Here is a 21,082-nt window from a genome sequence, read left to right as displayed (position 1 = left end):
CTCCCGGCCAGCAACCCCGGTTGGGTGGCACCGACTATGTTCCTCATTGCAGATCTACAAGGGTAAAGCTCTTATCTTCGCTGGATCTCTACAACATCCATGTGAGAGGATATTTCATGGTCTCACAATTGGCACCGTCTGTGGGAACGACTGAATAAGATCAACGAAGAACACAAAAAATATACGGCTGTAAGTAAACATATACTGGTTGCTTTGAGGTCAGTGTACTTTCTACAAAAGCAAAACCAATCCCAAGTAATACGGCCCACAACTGGGTTTTTGGCTTCTTTCATTCTGATTTTGTTTTTTTGCTAAAGTTCAGGTATACATATATATATATATATATATATACACATCTATGTATGTATCTATTATGCTCACAGATTTGATCAAAGCATTGTTGAGTATTAATATTGCTTAGAAAGGTTGTCAAAACAAGATGAGGTTAGTAGCTGTTTTTCTCTCTCTAAAAATGGGTTTCACACCTTTATTGGTACGAACATCTTTTCGGCAAGTCAACACATCTGCTCGGCTAAATTAATACATGTGTCTATCTATTTTTTTTTTTTTTTTCACAAAGCATATCTTGAAGGTGATTCTTCATATATATGCACATGTACACAAGTTGGGTTCACTTTTTCTCTAATGGCTTCCGTTGATGCCAACCCAAACCTCGACAAAACCAAAGATCAAAGGTGTTGCATGCATAATGCAGTCTTGCCGACCACATTCTCAGCAAAGCCAAATTCAAAGAGATGCCGACTAAGTGATTCGGCACATCATGAAGCTAAGAAAAGTTTCCAACTACATGATCAGTTGCAAGTCGGCCTACACTGAATAAGGGAAGCTGTTTTTCTCTTTGAAAGAATTTATTTGTATATTTCTAGTGTCACACCCCAAATCCGGGCATGACCGGCCGTGGCCCACAGGGACTTAGCCTAAGGCACTCGTAAGCCTAAACACGAATCCAATCACATTGAACAACTGAACAATAGTCCAATAATAAATAACCAAAACTCAATCCAGACATGTCACAATTATAAACGACAAAATCAACCGTAATCAAAAACCATCCAAACTTATGGGATATAAACAACCCACATATCAAAAATAATCCTAAATGAACTTCGATAAGAATAAATATAAATATGCACAAATTTGACATAACACTTTAAACTAAAGGAATGCCCTAGAGGTCCATGCAATTGAGTCCCCGCTACGCCATGAGTCCACTCTAAGTCCTTCTAACACCTGGAAATGGTAAACAACTAAGTCAGCTGATAGCTCAGTGAGTAGCAACATGGATAGTAAATATAGTTTTGAAAACATGGTTCAATTCCAAAATAAGATATACATCACAAAAACTAGATTGGCATACAGTTTGGTAAATACAATCTATTTCAAAAAAAAAGGTTTCACAGTTCAACGCTTAAAATACTCATGTCTCGCAAGAACATGATAAATGACATTTTTCACTTAAAACAGATTATAACATGAACACCAATAATTTTCTGGGTACCAAGAAAAACAAATAATCTGCCACACAGTTCTCAAGGCTATAAGCCCCGTTGGATCCAATACCGAACTAAGAGTCATCCTCAGGGTGGCACCTGGGCCTTTTCTCAAAGACGATCCGATTGAAGGTCACCTAGTTATTTTTAAAGGTCTTTTCCTTACAATCGTTGAGCACTAGAGTCATCACGGCCCAACCCGGATCTGTTCCCTAGTGGCCAGAGTCACCACACACAGTGGAATAATTTCCCTAGACTAAATACACACATGGTCCCAATAATCAATACACATCAGTTTCGCAAAACATGGTAGTTCATCATTATAAACATGAGACCAAAACAAATAGTTTACAGTATGCCAAGTTCACACATGTTTCGGAAATAATTTGATTCAATTGATAATATAATAATTTATCAAAACAGTTTAGTCATGAAACAACAATTTAATTTTTCAATAGTTCAGGGTAGGTGAACATTTATAAAAATATGTAGCATGAAACTACTCACCTGAAAACGAAATAATATAATCCTCATATAGAGTGTAAAAGTCCAACTAGTGCCCTGACCAAGTATAAAAACTACACGTCACAACTAATTTAAAAATACTAAAAAAAATAGGAACTAAGTAACCTCAAACTAAAGCGCACTAACACGGCTCAACCCAACTCACTGTTACTCTTAAATATTACCTAAGTTCATGTTCTTCAAGGTTTAAAATCACCCAAGACATGGGTTCCGGTCAAAACTTAATTAATTGTGACTTTAAGATAAAACATAATTTCAAACAAGCCTTCCCAACCTATTCGCTAACTTTGAAAATTACAAAACCCACTCCACGCTATTCAAAAAATTCCAATAACCTCCAGATATGATCTAATATATCCTAAGTTTCAAACCCAATTGGTTTCACTTGATTTGCTTATCAAAATAATTATCTACAATTTATTATATCCAAACAGGTTGTTTTCTGCAGCACTTTAAAGAAATTGACGGTTCTCTTAATATACAAGAGCAATCAATGTAAGGCCAAAAACGTACGAAACTAGACTCGTAACCGGTTCTAATGACACTAATTTGATAATTTTTGGATTTATACCCAAAGAGAACAACACTCCCGAATTTACTATTTCGGACTGGTTTCCTGGACAGATTTGAATACCTCAATTTATATGGATTTTGACTTCCAAAAATTATGAAAAAAATCAGATATTGAATTCAATATGTAATTGATCTACCGTAAAAATTTCAGATTAAAATTCATCCGTTTGATATGGTTTCTTGATTTTTAAAGTTTGCGATTCTGTGCAGAATTTTTTAACTAAGAATTACACCCATTCTTTACACATAAATTTAGCTCCTCAGATTTCTTAAGAGTGTATACATATATATACAAAATACATAAACCTACAACCTCTCCATGAATGAATAAAATAATTATAGAATAAGGATGAACAACAAAGAAAGAAGAGAAGAAAACCTAGGAGGGCTAACCTTTGATGATCACACACAACATAACACACCCAAAAGTTCTTTGATTGCAACATCTTCTTCTTTTTTTCTTTCTCTCAAACCCTCTCCCGTGTCTGCTGTGTTGTTGCCCTATGTGGTGAACAAATAATAGAGTAGGGTTTGTATTTATTTTATTTTATACTAGTGGTGGGCACACATAGGTCAAATAAATAGATAAATATACAAAACATATATATAAGTTATATGCAACTCAAATGGTAAGAGTCTTATATATTAACCTTGTGGTCTAGAGTTGAAGTCACACCCTCCTCTCTCTCTCTCTATATATATATTTTTATAATAAATCTTGTCTCTAAATTAAATGCTTTCACTACAAATTTATTTTAAGTTTAAAATTAATTAAAAGATCCTCCAATAATATTTAATTTGCACCTTAGAATTCACTACCAAAATATTTGAGATTGTAATATTATTATTTAATTATTTACTTAATTTTTATATTCGGGTTCTCACATCTAGTCTACGTATATGTGTGTATATTAGTTTTTTAATCAAACCCAAAAAGCATGAGCATAGATAAAATATAAATATATATATATATATATATATGTCACAACATTATGGGTTGTAAGTTTTCGCTCTCTAGGAATTGATAAAAAAAATATTATGTCAGACTCTAAATAGCACTGGTTGACAAAATATATAACAAAGCCATCATTTTCCAAAGGACTTGTTTTCATTTATGCTTCTATATGTATGAATGCACCCATGTCAAAATATTATATTATTAGTTGATCTTGCTGGGAAACCTTTCAACGAACATATTGCTCGGTAATTAATTACTTTCTCTCTCTAAAGAACCAAGGTTAACCAATTGTAGTAGTGCAACTTGTGAATTGGCTGTCTAAGAGTTTATTTATATATTATACATTACATGTATTGCGAAACATTTGTTAGTTGTAGGTGCTTTTGAGAAGAATCAAATGGGTTTCAATGTTGTCTCTGTACAAAGACACCTCAGCAACCACACTGACGATGAATGTATGCAATTTCTATCCAAAATTTGAATTAATGTGAATCTCGTGGGCGATGCAATTCAATCGATGTGATATTCTGCCAAAGCACCAAGCTAAAGTCGCCGGCCAAGTATTCCGGCTGGCACAACCGAAAGGAATTGCCGACCAAGTGTTTCAAACTAAGTTACTGAACAATGTGTTTCGGCAAGCCAAAATAGTTGCCGACCCACCTATCTCAGCCACAATTTATCTCGCAAGCCTTGACAATTTCTCCACTCTGAAGAATCAGTCGCCTATTGAGCCCATGTATGTGCATTTTGACAGTATTACAACTCATAAAAGATTGCTCGGCAAAGATACAAAGCTACTCGGCATCTCTTCCACCTTTCTCCGCAATCCTACTCGGCCACACATACGTCCACTCCACAACATTGGACATTCTCGGAACAACTACAATTATTAATTTATTCACCTCCAGCAAAAATCTCATGATTCACTTCTCGGAAGTACAAAATTGTTCGACGCTACTATTCGGCAACATTGCTTATCAAACTCCGCAAATTCGGCATATCATTCGGCATCTTATCGACTATTAGTTCTCTACATATTATCTAGGCTTCGGCAACTTATTCGGTTAGTATTCGAAAACATTACACCGCGATATTGCTTATTCAGCTAACATTTATTACTTGGCAGGATTGCTCAAATCACATTTCTTATTCGGAAACACTTCTTGAAAGTACTCACATGCATATCATTCGGCATCTTATCAACTATTAGTTCTCTACATATTATCTCGGATTCGGCAACTTATTCGGCAAGTATTCGAAAACACTACACTGCGATATTGCTTATTCGGTTAACATTTATTACTCGGCAGGATTGCTCAAATCACATTTCTTATTCGGCAACACTTCTTGAAAGTACTCACATGCATATCATTTGGCATCTTATCAACTATTAGTTCTCTGCCTATTATCTCGGATTTGGCAACTTATTCGGCAAGTATTCGAAAACACTACACCGCGATATTGCTTATTCGGCTAACATTTATTACTCGGCAAGATTGCTCAATCACATTTCTTATTCGGCAACACTTCTTGAAAGTACTTGCATGCATATCATTCGACTGCCACCTGAATTGGCACGATTTGCTTTCCAAAATCTCGGCACTACTATCTCGGCATGAAACTAGCATCTCGGCTTACCGAAATCCACATCTGAACCTACCACAGGATTCACATCAGCTCAAAGAGTCCAAACCCACCAACCCGAGGAACCAGAAGTAACCAAAGCCCGCCGAATGTTGCGAAACGGATCACATGTGCCGAAAAATGAAATTTACGAAGCTGTCAAAATCAAATTTTGGTTATACCAGCGTGAAGTACTCATTGAGACGAGTCCAACGCAACAAACTGCATCTTAATTGAAGCTAAAACAAAGCCATAAGAGCTAATAGAAGTTTGCCCAGAAAATCATCTATCGTTGCTGGAGAAGACAACTTGGAGTTGGCCAACATAACAAATTATTCGGTGGATTGCGGCTAAGTTACATCTCATAATAGCCAAACAATTAAGTTTAAATATATAATGTGCAAAATACGAGCATAAGTTTTTGTCATGGTGCAGTGCTTCAGTGTTCTTTCTCTCCTAAAGCAGGGGTTCAAGTCTTGTTGACCCCATTTATCCTTATTTTTTATTTTTGCCAAGCCATAAGGGAAATTATCCAGAGATTTGTGGAGCAAAAGTCTCAATCGATCTAAGCCGTTAGATCTATTTTCGCTATAATTACACCATCAGGAGTCTGATCACAGCAATCCAATAGTCTTTTCCAACTATCTGACGCATTCTGAGGCCATCCGTACAGTCAGAATTTGCAAATTCAGCACAAAATAAATATATACATATATATTAAATAAATAAACAAATAATAAATTGCAGATTTGATTCCGATATAATAAATAAACACATTGAAGTGTCTTCACTAAGTGAATGATTCAAATTGTAAGATATCTTCACCAATGCATAAGGCTGCCAAGTGAACTAAGAATCATCATCTGGTATTTTTAACATGGCGAGGGAATGTTGGTAAATTTTTAAAATGGGTTTTCAAAATTTATTGTTTAGTTTTTGGGTGTTTTCAAAACCTTTCTTATTTTTCTTTGAAAAGCTTGAAATAAGTTCAGGGACTTTCTCCCACATTGGAAAGAAAGAAAAGTATGGAGCACTTAATAAAGTGTTACATGGAATATTCCTTTGAACATGGAATTGTGGAATAGATACTACTGTGCATGCACTCACACTATAGGATGGTGCTTCACACCATCCGCACACACATATGCACATGCACACGTGTGCACGTGGCGTAGGCAGTGGGCTATGTGGCGTTTGATTGCACAGTTTGCACTTGGCGCAGACGTATCAGTGCAAGGCACCATGAGGGTGCTTTTCTATTTACATCAGACAGGTTGGAGCGATGAAGTAGATCCAACATGGCATGGGTGACGTGAATACAGTTAGCTCCGCATGGTAGTGATGTGATGTCCATTGGCAATGAGTTAACCAACCGATCAAACGGTTGTGTATCCGATCTAAAGCAGTTTCATCATGGTTGTTGATTAGAGATATGCGCGATCTTACGAATGAGATTGCACCCGATCATGATCAGGTGTGATCAATCAAGGCATCTATTCGGTGTGAAAATGATCTGCACCATAAATCGCCAATCCAACAGTCAGATCTGATTGGATGCGATCAAGGGACATGACCATTCGATCAGATATATTAAGACCTATAAATAGGCTGCGAAATCAGCCATTTCAATCCATCTAAAAATATAAAAAGCATTTATGCAATTCTCTCTCTCTCTCTCTCTCTCTGTCTCTCTTGATTTAGGGTTTTCGATCAAGTATTTTTTAAGCAAGCTTCTGATTTTCTTACTATTAATCAAATTCTACAAACTTGATTATCAATGTCTTGGTTTTCTTGATTATATCAAAAGTATTCTGATCTACTATCGTCAGTGCAAACACTGGTCGACTTGATCCTTAGATTAGGCTTTATTGTATCTTGGAGGCGAATTTGTTTTAACCCTCTACACACCTTTTGGTGGATGCAAATATTGTCTTTAGGAAAGCGACTAAGTTATGCGATTTGAAGCACCAAATTTATGTTCTACATAGACAAGATCATTACCAAGTTTTGAAGACTTGAACACCACCAACTGAAGAATTCAAGATGAACTATTCCAACAAACCGATGATTGGGATCCACTTTAATTTCACATTAAACGTCATCATAAAATCATTTTTTTCAATACTTAAGAACATTTATTTTTTAAAATAAAATGATATTTATTCATATGTTTATAGTTACATGAATAACCTTTACTGCGATATTTATAAAGTAGACGATTTGGATTATTGATGCAGATTTATAATTAAACCCTATAAATAAATAAATAAAATGCAAAAAAATATAGAGAAATGGGCTATGAAAGAGAGCCTATCCCAACGAGTATGATGAGGATTAGTTGAAGGGGCCAATAAATGGAAGTGGACGAGTAATGAGTCGGGGGTAGAAGCGAAGAGATAGAAAGATGGAATGGTTAACAGAGTTGTAATATTTTTTTTAATTAAAATGCACGTGTTATTATAATAGCAAAGGGACAGGCAATTGGGATTGAGGTTGAGGACAGAAGATTTTCAAGCCCCTGTAGCCCTGTTTGGTAACAAATTAAAATGGGTGATATCGTGGTAATTGTCACGGTGCAAATCGGGAATCATTTTTATGGATAAAATATTTTTATTGTTAAAAGTATTATTATTATTATTTTGCGACGAAAATTGATATTTAGTGATAAAATATTATATTGCTGGAACCAAAATTCGTGTCAAAAAGTTTTTTTTTTTTTTGGTTCCCAAAAAGTATATATATTAATAACATTTTTTAAAAATTTGGTCATTAAATATCATTTTTTGACTTTTTGGATTGGTGTTTCAGTGACAACTTCCATGACAATAAAAATTAATTTTCTAAAGTTTTGTAACAAAATTTTTACTTTTGAAGATGAAAAGTTTAGTTCTCAAAATTTTTATTTATTTTAGTGTATGTATAAAACTGTGAAATGATTCAATGAAAGTAAAGAATCCTATGGAGAATCATGATTCATGAATGTATGGATCTTCCAAAAGTCAAGCCATGAGAACATGTTTTCATTTAATTTACAAGAAACTCAGTATCATTGAATTTTTTTTTTTTTAAAAACAAAAAAGAAAAAGAAAAAAAAAAAGATGAGTAGTGCTAGAAATATTAATTTGTATACCAACACACACTAATTAAGACACAAGATTATATGTAAGTTTCATCACTTAATATTGGTGGCAGATAATATTATCTAATTGGTACACATCACTCTAAAAAGAAACTTATTAATATAGTAATATAAGTGAGGAATTCATTTCGTTTATCTTAAGGATGATTTGCGGTAGGAATGGAGTAATTATTGCTTGACCTCTCAATCGAATGGGCATTGTACTAGTTAGTAAATCACAATTTCATTTGGAATATATACTTCTTTTCCTTTTACGGAACCAAATATCACAACGAAAATTTCAACCAAAAATAAAAATCATTTCAGCAATCAAACACTATTTTACTGTTTCATACTTAATAAACGAGGTGGTTGATGAGAGCCAAAGCAATACTAGTAAGTCTGTTGAAATTCAAAACGCTTTTGCTGATTGTGTTCTTCACACTGGGACTCACTATGCTGTCATAAAATCCATCTGTACAAGTAGTCTCATCAGTGATAGCGGCACTCATCCAAGTCTTGATACTATCCATCTGAAACAGCTTGTCAGTGCTACTACCTAAAGTTCCCATTGCTTGAATAGATTGGTTGAGCTCATCAATGCTGCTTTTTATGTTCTCTATGCAGGCCTTTACGACAGCTACGTCTCTGGGAGTGAGGCCATTCTGTAGAGCAAGCTTCGACAGCAGTGTAGACGTGCTCTTGGCGGCTCTTAGGGTGACGTTGAGGGCGGCGTTGCTGAGCTTCCAGGGGTTGGTTTGAACAACGGCGGCATAGGGAGAGAAGGTTTTGAAGCAAAGTGGTGGGTATGTGGTGGTGTTGCAGGCGGCACTGATAAAGTTTGTGTTGGCTTGATTGGTGGTGGTGGTGGAGGCTGAGACTGGTTGGGTGTGGTGGGAGATGAATAGAAAAATGGTGAAAAGGAATGTGAGAACATGGAAGGAACATGGGTTTGGGAGACTGTGAGCTTCCATGTTTCCTCTGTTTCTTTTCCTTTTTGTTCTTCTTCTCTCACTAGAGATATGTATTGGTGAATGTGTTTTGGACGAGATTAGATTATTTATAGAGCAACTGTCAGGTTTGTTAGTTTAGGGGAGAGAGGGAGAGAGCGAGAGAGAGAGAGAGAGTTAGTTGTTTTGATGAATAAAGAAATGAGTTGTTTATGAATTGGGAATGTGTAATATGAACATATATTACGCTGTCAAATGCGGCAGCAGCCACATGCAATAGGGCTAAAGATACATTGAATTCTCATTCTCACATGGTACGTTAGGCCTTTCTCGTTAGAATTTTATTTTTTTTGTGTTGATTAATGTAGGTCATAATTCAAAAAAAAAAAAAAAAAATTATTTTTTAATCAGCAAAAGAAGGGTCTTTTTTGATAAAAACATACAAAATATGATAAATACATCAATAAAGAGGAGTAAGGAGGGAGCACAAGCTCCAAGTGCCAAGCTCCAACAAACAGAGTAAAAAAAAAAAAAAAAAATCAATTTATAAAGTAAACCCTACCACATATATATTATTATTTATACAAACAGTTTATTATACTCTTTTATTTTCTTCAACAAAAATTATAGAGAAGATTATTTTCTAGATGTAGTAATGTTTAAAATAGAAAATGACGTATAATTAGAAAAAGATATGAGGGAGACAATAATTTTAAATTTTTTAATAGATTGTCATATCATTAAATTTGAAGAATATGCATAATTTTTTAATTAGAGTACACTACTATTTTTTTAATAAAGTGCAATTGGTGTATGTACAGTGCCATAAACAATCTTGTTAATCCTTGTATATTAATTTATTGTGTTTTTATTGTTTGTTTATCCTGCAACTATCTCAACCATACTAAAAGATTGTACATTTTTCTTTATACATTTTCTTATACGTTGTGTCACTATAATTAAATACCAGGCTTCATTTATGATCATAAATTTATGTTTATTTTATATAACACAATTTATGATCATGTTTAGATGGAAAAGGTGGTGTGTCCAAATATATGAAAAAATTGATAACATTTTCCACAAAAATGTAGGTCTTTATTTGTGAACGCCACAACACTTTTTAAGGGTGTCTAAAAAAAATTATTAAAAAAGACAAATAAAAATAAATAAATAAAGGAAGAAGAAGAAGATCAACAAGGATCTTCTAGAGTGTTTTTTTCCTAAAGTTTCTTAAAATGGTGTATTGTGTGGTTGAGATTTAATGCTGAAAAATTGATGGGACTTTTCATTAAATCTCAATCACACAATGCATCACTCTAGGAAACTTTAAGAAAAAAAAACTCTAAAGGATCCTTGCTCGAAGAAGATTGCAAAAGCTTACGGATAGTATGGCCGAAAGGTACATAGAAAGGGGAAGATTATGAAGAAAATAAAAGATAAAGCCATTGGTGGATCCATGAAGGGAGGACTTTGCTTTCACTCCTATGTATCTGGCGAGCAATAACTATTATATATCTAAATTCCTGGGGAAGACAAAGAGAGTGTGAACTCTTCATAGCCCTGATGTAAAGCGATACAATTTGTATTGCAGAAATAGTCAAACATCTTATCCGTTTGGATGAAAAGAGCCAAGTTTTGTCCATCCCCAAATTTCTCTTCGTATGTCTCCATTAAAGTTGTAAAACGAATCAGGCTCCCACTACTTCACTGTACCATCACGACTTTCGTTTTAATGAAATTTCATTTCTCGCTGATGAAATATATATATATATTTACATTGTATTTGATTGGAGAAATTGGAAAGAGATTTTAAAAGAGAAAAGAAAAATATGTGAAAATTATGTGAAATATATGTATATTATATTTACATTTCACCTACATTTTTCTTTTCCTTTTAATTTCCTTTCCAAATCTCCCAACTAAACACAGCGTTAAAGTACGGCTTGTTAAAATTTCATTTGAGATCGATTTATTATATAAATAAGTTAATGTTGAACACATTTTGTAAATTTTAAAGTTTTCAAATCGAATTTAAACGATCTTACTTGACTAGACTGGATCGAATTCGATTGAATACACTATAAAACATAAGTTACTTGAGTTTGACCCAAGGTCGGCCCTGTGAGAATTCGAATATACAAATCAAGTAAATAATTAAATAATAATAATATTACAATCTCAAATATTTTGATGGTAAATCTTAAAGTACAAATTAAATATTTGGAAGGTCTTTCAATTAATTTTTAAACCTAAAATAAATTTATGGTGAAAGTATTTAATTTAGAGGCAAGATTTATTATTTTATAAAAAAAATAGAGGGTAAGTTTGTAAGTATATTTTGTTATATTAATAGTTATATTTTATTTAAATTAATGGGTTAGAAAATAAAATAATATAAAGAGATAACAAACTAGAGCCTTTTGTTTAGATACATAACCCTAGGTTGCCTAATAGATTCCATAGCAGCAGCAGGAGGCAGCCACGGGGAGAGAGAGAGATTGAGAGAAAAGAAGAATAAAAAAAAGGGGTTGCAAACCAGGATGGATTTTTGGGTGTGTACTAGGTCTTTATCTTTTTTCTTCCTTAAGGTTTTGTTCTTTATCCTTACTCTATGATTATTTATTTCATTGATAGAGAGGTTGTAGGTTTATGTATTGTGTATATAGATATCCTATTAAAAAACTTGAGGAGCTAAATTTATGTGTAAAGATTTGGTGTAATTTTTAGTCCAAAAATTCTATACAAAGTCACAAATTTTAAAAATTAAGAAATCATATCAAACGGATGAATTTTAATCTGAAATTTTTACGGTAGATTAATTACATATTGAATTGCATATCTGAATTTTTTCATAATTTTTGGGAGTCAAAATCCATATAAATTGAGGTATTCAAATCTGTTCAGGAAACCAGTCCGAAACAGTAAATTCGGGAGTGTTGTTCTCTTTGGGTATAAATCCAAAAATTATCAAATTAGTATCATTAGAACTGGTTACGAGTCTAGTTTCTTACGTTTTTGGCTTTGCATTGATTGCTCGTGTATATTAAGAGAACCGTCAATTTCTTTAAAGTACTGCAGAAAATAACCTGTTTGGATATAATAAATTGTAGATAATTATTTTGATAAGAAAATCAAGTGAAACCAATTGGGTTTGGAACTTAGGATATATTAGTTGATATCTGGAGGGTTTTAGAATTTTTCAAACAACGTGGAGTGAGTTTTTAATTTTCAAAGTTAGCAAATAGATTAGAAAAACTCTGTTTTATCTTAAAGTCACTTTTAGTTAAGTTTCGATCAGAACCTATGTCTTGGGTGATTTTAGACCTTGAAGAACATGAACTTAGGTAATATTTAAGAGTAACGATGAGTTAGGTTGAGCCGTGTTAGTGCGCTTTAGTTTGGGGTTACTTAGTTCTTATTCTTTAGTATTTTTAAATTAGTAGTGACATGTAGTTTTCATACCTGGTTCAGGGCGCTAATTGGACTTTTATACTCTATTCGAGGATTATATTATTTCAGTTTCAAGTGAGTAGTTTCATGCTACATATTTTTATAAATGTTCCCCTACCCTAAACTGTTGGAAAATTAAATTGTTGTTTCAAGACTAAACTGTTTTTATAAATTATTATATTATCAATGGAATCAAATTATTTCTTAAACATGTATGAACTTGGCATACTATAAACTATTTGTTTTGGTCTCATGTTTATAATGATGAACTACCATGTTTTGTGAAACTGATGTGTATTGATTATTGGGACCATGTGTGTTTTTAGTCCAGGGAAATTATTCCACTGTGTGTGGTGACTCTGGCCACTAGGGAACAAATTCGGGTTGGGCCGTGATGACTCTAGTGCTCAACGATGGTAAGGAAAAGACCTTTAAAAAAAGCTAGGTGACCTTCAATCGGATCGTCTTTGAGAAAAGGCCCAGGTACCACCCTGAGGATGACTCTTAGTTCGATTTTGGATCCAACGGGGCTTATAGCCTTGAGAACTGTGTGGCATATTATTTGATTTTCTTGGTACCCAGAAAATTATTGGTGTTCATGTTATAATCTGTTTTAAGTGAAAAATGTCGTTTATCATGTTATTGTGAGACATGAGTATTTTAAGTATTGAACTGTGGAACCTTATTTTGGAAACAGATTGTATTTACCAAACTGTATACCAATCTAGTTTCTGTGATATATATCTTATTTTAGAATTGAACACTGTTTTCAAAATTGTATTTACTATCCATGTTGCTACTCACTGAGCTATCAGCTGACTTAGTTGTTTACCATTTTCAGGTGTCAGAAGGACTTACAGTGGACTCATGGCGTAACGGGGACTCAATTGCATGGACCTCTAGGGCATTTATTTAATTTGTTTTAGGTTGCTTTGTCAAGTTTTGTGCATACATTGTGGTTAGGTTTTATTTAGAATTATTTTATTTTGTGGGCGGTTTGTGTCCCATTTAGTATATATATGTTTTTAGAAAGTTGGTTATGACTTGTTTTTCACTTGTGGTATTTCATTGGATTGAGTGTTGATTTATTTATTTCTGGGCTATCATCACATTTATTCTTTATGGTTTTAGGTTCATGTTTAGGCTTACGTGTGCCTTGGGCTAAGTCCCTGTGGGCCACGGCCGATCATGCCTGGATTTGGGGTGTGACATGTTAGATAATGTCTCAATGGGACCACATAATTAAATGTGGTGTTATCATTTATAAGAAGCCTACAATTTAAGTGATTCAATTTAGTTAATAGGCTTAAGAGTATATGTGTTATGGACCTAATGTGTAGATACTAGTTGTATAATTTCTATTTCTATGAGGGGCAAAAATAGAAATTAAAACATATTGGTTAAAGTTGGTTTTCATTACCTTTCAGTTTTAAAACCAATAATGGTTAATTTATTGGTTTTCATTACCTTTCAGTTTTAAAACCAATAATGGTTAATTTATTGGTTTTCATTACCTTTCAGTTATGAAAACCAATTACAACCTTTAAAAGGTTATGGTCCCTATTCCTTCCTAAGGTGAAAAAGATAAGAACACTGTTTTGTTTTTCTAAATCCTCTCAAGGAGAAACATAAGGCACCAAAGGGGAAAGGATTAGAAGGCAATAACATAGTCAATATCAAAGGTTTTATTGACAATCAGACGCTTCCGTTTAACTGTTCATCGATGGATTCAGGTATGTCGTTTTAGTCTTGTTTTCTTGATGATATACATGGTAGATGATCCGAAACATGAAGTTTCATGTTCTGAAATTTATGTTTACAAGTGGTATCAGAGCGGTTATATCATGTGTATTATCAGAATAGATATGCTTTTATTCATCCTATTTAGTTTCTTGGAATCAGATTCTGTTTTTTGTATTTTTGTTTTTCCCTCTGCTGCAAATTCTGTTTTGTTTTCTGGAAATGGAACATAATTTGGATGGGCGGTTCATTTTTCAAATGGTGAACATCATGTATTTATATATATATATATATATATATGTATATAATTGGGATTGCTGCAGATTATATAACATATACGGGGTAACAAATTTAGAAATCTTTAAATTTAATGTAATTTCATACAACGTCTACGAAAATTTAATTTTCTAATGTTCTAAATATAAGTCAATTCAAACAAGATGTCACAAAAGTGATCTCTCTTGTTTAGATTGTTTTATATGGAATGTTTTGAAATTCATGTCTGTGTATCTCATGCGGGTATTTATCGGTCCAAAGACATGATTAAGACTTGGCAGAATTACACACACATTTTGTGGTGATAAACATGTGCCAATTGTCAAGGAAACCTAATATGAATAATAAATCCATCAAAAGATAGATTTGTTATTTGACATAACTTATTGTCAATGTTTGATCATTACAACAAGAATACCACTTACAGTTAATATCACTACCCAAAGGCTTGGTATTAATGTTGTGCTAGGTATCTTGAGATGTTGTCATTAAATTAATTTATTTAGAGATTATCTGTTTGGTAACTTAATGTGAGTATAATTGTTTATTCCTTTTATTTTCTTTTCGATTCTGCTTTAATGTCGACTACTTCAATCTCTGCCAACATGAACAATGTTCCAATGTTAAATGGAACAAACTTTAAGGACTGGAAAGAGAACATATTGATTGTTCTCGGCTGCATGGACATAGACTTGGCATTAAGGATGCCAAAACCGAATGCTCTCACTACACAAAGTACTCCTGAGGAAACTGTGTACTTTGAAAAGTGGGATCGTTCTAACAGGCTAAGTCTTATGATCATGAAGCGTGGGATTCCAGAATTTTTTCGGGGTGCAATAACAGAGGATGTTACCGTTGCCGGTGAATTTCTTTTAGAAATTCAAAAGCGTTTTGCTAAAAACGATAAGGCTGATACAAGCACGCTTTTAGCAAGCTTGATTTCAATAAAGTATAAAGGCAAGGGTAATGTTCGCGAGTACATCATGGAAATGTCTCATCTTGCTTCAAAACTTAAGGCACTAAAGCTCGACCTATCTGATGATTTGCTCGTGCATTTAGTTCTCATCTCTCTTCCTGCACAATTTAACCAATTTAAGGTCAGTTATAACTGCCAGAAGGAGAAATGGACTCTCAATGAGCTCATTTCATTTTGTGTGCAAGAGGAAGAGAGATTGAAGCAAGAAAGGACTGAAAGTGCTCATCTAGCAAGCACCTCCAAGCATACGGGCAAAAGAACGCATAAGGGAAAGGAAGTTGCTATTCCTCAGGGTCCGGAACCAAAGAAACAGAAAATGCAGGATGGTTGTTTCTTTTGTGGCAAGCCCGGACACAGAAAGAAGGATTGTGCCAAATACGTCGCCTGGCGTATAAAGAAAGGTCCATTTCATGTTTTGGTCTGTTCTGAAATAAATTTAGCTTCAGTACCAAGAAACACTTGGTGGGTAGATTCTGGTGCTACTACTCACATATGTGTTTCTATGCAGGGTTGCCTGAACTACCGAAAGCCAACTGATGCTGAAAGATACATCTTTGTGGGTGATGGCAAGTCAATAGAAGTGCAGCAATAGCGCACTTTAGATTATTACTGAAAACTGGTTATTATTTGGATTTATTAGACACTTTTGTTGTACCGTCCTTTAGACGGAATTTAATTTCTGTTTCTGTATTGGACAAATTGGGATATTATTGTTCTTTTGGAAATATGAAGTTTAGTATGTCTATTAATTCCAATGTTATTGGTACTGGTTTACTTAATGTGTTTGATAATCTATATTTGCTCGAAACTATTGCATCTTATAATGCAACCTTGCATGTGGAATCACGAGGTACAAAGTGTAAATTAACTAAGGAAAATTCAGCCTCATTATGGCACAAACGCCTAGGTCACATCTCTAAATCTAGAGTTGAGCGCCTTGTGTCTGATGGAATTTTGGACTCTCTTGATTTTTCATATTTTGATGTCTGTGTTGAGTGTATCAAGGGAAAACAGACCAAAATAAAGAAATATGGTGCCCATAGGACTACAGATGTCTTAGAACTAATTCATACGGACATTTGTGGCCCATTCCCTATGGCGTCTTGGAATGGTCAACAATATTTTATCACATTCATAGACGATTATTCCAGATATGGGTATCTATTTCTTATCCATGAGAAATCACAGTCTTTGGACGTATTCAAAAGATTTAAGGCCGAAGTTGAGTTACAACTCAACAAACGGATTAAAAGTGTCAGGTCTGACCGTGGTGGTGAATATTATGGTAGATATGATGGATCAGGTGAACAACGTCCAGGACCGTTTGCAAAATACCTGGAGGAATGTGGAATCGTCCCACAATACACTATGCCAGGATCACCTAGCATGAATGGTGTATCTGAGAGACGAAACCGGACTCTTAAGGATATGGTAAGAAGTATGATCAGTCATTCTACTTTACCAGAGTCCCTCTGGGGTGAGGCTCTAAAGACAGCAACTTATATCTTAAATCGGGTGCCAACTAAAGCAGTTGCAAAAACACCTTATGAGCTTTGGGTTGGGCGAAAGCCTAGTCTAAAACATTTGCATGTGTGGGGGTGTCCTGCTGAGGCGAGGCCTTATAAACCTCATGAACGAAAATTGGACTCTTAAACCATTAGCAGCTACTTTATTGGCTATGCCGAACGATCACGGGGTTACAAGTTTTATGATCCCACAAATAGGTCAATATTTGAGACGGGAATTGCAACATTTTTTGAGGATGTTGAGTTTGGGGGGAGAAATCCAGTTAGAGACATTGTCTTTGAGGAGGAAGCAGGAGTAATCCCACTTCCTACTACTACTTTTGACCAATCACAGGTTCCTATACCTGTCATTGCTCGAGAAGTAATTTCGAATCCTCAACCAGACAATGTTGTTCAAGATAATATAGTTCAAACCCCCATTCAAGATGAGGTAATTGTTTCTGAGGAACAAACTCTACAACCTCAACCTCAAGAATCTGTGCCATTAAGGCGATCCACCAAAGAACGGAGATTTGCATTTTCAGATGATTATATTGTATATCTCCAGGAACATGAGGTAGAAAATGGAATGTCGAAAGATGATCCAATCAACTTTCGTCAAGCCATGGAAAGTTCCAACTCTCATAAGTGGATAGAAGCCATGAATGAAGAATATAAGTCTATGCAAGACAATAAAGTTTGGGAACTTGTCTCATTACCAGTTGGTGTGAAGCCCGTAGGTTGTAAATGGATATTTAAAACCAAAAGGGATTCAAATGGTAATGTGGAGAGGTATAAGGCACGTCTTGTAGCCAAAGGCTTTACTCAAAAAGAAGGAATTGACTTTAAAGAAACTTTCTCTCCAGTTTCTTCGAAAGATTCTTTTAGGACAATTATGGCGCTTGTTGCATATTTTGATCTTGAGTTGCATCAGATGGATGTCAAAACAGCTTTTCTTAATGGTGACATTAAAGAAACAATTTATATGGTGCAGCCAGAAAACTTTGTGTCAGGAGACCCAAAGAATATGGTTTGCAAATTGACTAAATCCATCTATGGACTCAAACAAGCTTCTCGTCAGTGGTACTTCAAATTTCATCAAGTTCTCACTTCGTATGGTTTTGAAACTAACGTTGTTGATGAATGTGTGTATCACAAGTTCAGTGGGAGTAAACACATATTTTTGGTTTTATATGTTGACGACATATTGCTTGCCACAAACGATATAAACTTATTGCATGACACCAAGAGATTTCTATCTAAGAATTTTGAAATGAAAGATCTTGGTGATGCTTCCTTTGTATTAGGAATCGAAATACTCCGAGATCGTTCTCGGGGTATTCTGGGATTATCACAAAGAAGCTATATCGAAAAAATACTCATTAGATTTGGCATGCAAAATTGTAAATCAGGTGAAACCCCGGTTGCTAAGGGAGACAAGTTTAGTCTCAGCCAATTGTAGACACCCCATTTTTTACCGTCCTCAAGACTTGGACGTCACCGTTGGAACACTCGGTGATCATCCATGTTTGTGTTCGTTTGGAGTTCCCGGAGGCCTCGGCTCGCGTGCCTTGCCTCAGGATCTCCGAACTCGACCGTTTAGTGTCTGGTTTCACACCAAACACTTGTGTTTTGCCTTGGAGAGGCAGGGTAGGGCTTGTAGACCATCCCCACCCACCACCGGCAGTGGCTAGAGGCCACCGGCTGGTTTTTGCTGCCACCGGCAATTTATATTGCCGACCGGCACTATTTGTTGCCGGTCAGCACTTTTTAATGCCGGCCGGCACTCTTTTTGGCCAAGATGGCATTTTTGGCAGGCCGATTACTGTGCATCTGCTTTAGCAGATATTTTAAGACAGCTGTCTTGCTTTTGCTCCCCTCCATACACGTGTATGGAGGGATCTCCCTCTTGTGAAGCTTGTCTTGTAAGCTTTACAAGACAAGAAGTGCCATATAGAGAGAGAGAGAGAGCTCTTGATTGTTGGAGAGACATTTTGGAGATATTTTGAGAGCTTAGACAGCCATTGTTAGGGTTTGAGATCTAGGGTTAGGGTTTGTTACACCTTATCTCTCTCTTTTTCCCTCTTGTGTGTGTTTTAGTGTGTTTAGTCCATACTATTGCACACAAACACATAGTGTTTCACCTTCCTTTGGCTCTTGAGATTCTAAGGGACTGGTTTTGAAGTTTTGGTGTTGGATTCAAGCTAAGGAAGGCCATTGGAGCACCATTTGTGAAGGGATCATCAAGGGTAAGAAACTTACACCTTTATTTCCCATTTTTGCGTTGATTTTCTACCTATCTTAGAGCTGTTTTTGTGCTTATTGTATAACATAAAAAAGTTATGTTTTTAGGCCCTCTTTATTGTTTGTTAAGAGTGTTTTGTTGTTTGAGGGTGGTTGACCCCTCTTAGGCCTTGAAAGGCCTCATTTTGAGCCATTTTGTGCTAGCTCCGGGATTTTGGTGTTGGGGTCTCTTCACCACTGAAATCTTGAGGGATTTCAGTGGTGAAGGTGATGCCTTGAAGTCCCAAGAAGGAGAGGGCCACCCCCTCTCCTTGTTGTCCTTGAAAAGGGCATGTTTTGGCCTCTTGAGAGAGCCTATGCTTGAGTGTGTGTTGAGCATGTTTAGGCTGTTTTTCATGCTTATATATCCATAATATAACATGATTTTAAGTTGGTTTTGGTACTCCATGCATATTTAGCATAGTTGCCTTGTAATGCCTTGTTATGCCTTAACATGTCTTAGGTTGTTAGCCTTTGTTGGAATATGTTTTAGGCTTAGTCTTGTGAAGATTTTGTGCATGTTTTGCCATGTTCTAGGTCTGTCCTAGGTTGTTTGGGTTGATTTTGGCATGCTTGATATAGCTCCTTTGTATTTGGGCTTGTTGGCCTTGAGTATGTGGATGTGTAGCATGCGTTGCTTGTATTGTTTTGGTGATTTGGGGCCACCCTATAAGCTATTTCAGTCCCATTTTCATGCTTGCTTGATTGCCTTGCATGCCCCTTTGATGCTTTGGAAGCATGTGTTGCATGCTCCTTGTTTTGACCATTTGTGCGTGCCTTTGTTTTGAGCCATTTAGATGCCATCTAAGTGGTCTTTTGGGCCTTATGTTATGTGCTAAAACTCTGTTTTTAGTCATTTAGTCCCTGCCATGTTTGGTCTTACTCAGTGTAGTTCAATGCCTCATTGGCTTGCTTTGAACACTTGGACCATTTTGGTTTGGCACCATCCTAACATGCATTGTTAGAGCTCATGTTGCATGCTAATTAGTCCATGATTCCCCCTTTCAAATGTGTTTGAGGGTTGTGTAATTTGTGCTTAAGTGTTGGCCTTCAATTAGGTGCATGTGTGCATGTATTTGGTCCCTCATATTATAGCATTTTGGCTACTGTTTTAGGCCTATTTAGAGCTGCCTAATTCATGCATAAGTCCATCTTTGCATCCATTTGCATTGCCATATGTATGCTTGTATGCTTGCATAAGTTAGTTGCCATGCCATGTTGCATCCTTAGCTTACATGCTTAGGTTGCATTGCATCTTGCATGCATGCCTTGTTCCTTGACTTAGTGATAGGAATTGGGCCTTGTTTGGTTTGATTGGTTTGCATTGCATTTGAAATCAAAGTTGCATACTTGGTTCTTTGGGCCATCATGCATGGAAATGCGTGATTGGTGGTCCGAGAATCGAGGCACATGCCCCTTTGAGTCATTATCATGATAAGGGACATGGTTGGTGCATATATGCCTTGAATTGTGCTGCCATGCTTTGCCTTGCCCTCTATTGCTGTCATTTACAGATTCTGCAGGAACACTCTGCCGACCGGCAGTGTAAGGTGCCGACCGGCAACAATTTCTCTGCCGACAGCTTCATTTT

General features: G+C 35.5%; 1 protein-coding gene across 1 annotated transcript; it reads right to left on the bottom strand.

Moving 5' to 3' along the window:
• Positions 1-8,664: 8,664 nt before the first annotated feature.
• Positions 8,665-9,282, bottom strand: LOC114316382 (pectinesterase inhibitor 11). Its single transcript, XM_028263032.2, has one exon. It carries the CDS (start codon positions 9,280-9,282, stop codon positions 8,665-8,667), a length of 618 nt encoding a protein of 205 aa, XP_028118833.2.
• Positions 9,283-21,082: the final 11,800 nt, after the last annotated feature.

This window comes from Camellia sinensis, chromosome 1, assembly GCF_055761805.1.
Source record: "Camellia sinensis isolate YWXY chromosome 1, ASM5576180v1, whole genome shotgun sequence".
NCBI classification, from domain to species: domain Eukaryota; kingdom Viridiplantae; phylum Streptophyta; class Magnoliopsida; order Ericales; family Theaceae; genus Camellia; species Camellia sinensis.
Note: the sequence above shows the minus strand (reverse complement) of the source record. Positions and strands in the feature narration are given on the sequence as shown.

What these genes read in the sequence shown, in the direction of transcription:
- LOC114316382 (XM_028263032.2), bottom strand. Translation starts at nt 9,282, where the DNA reads ATGGAAGCTCACAGTCTCCCAAACCCATGTTCCTTCCATGTTCTCACA.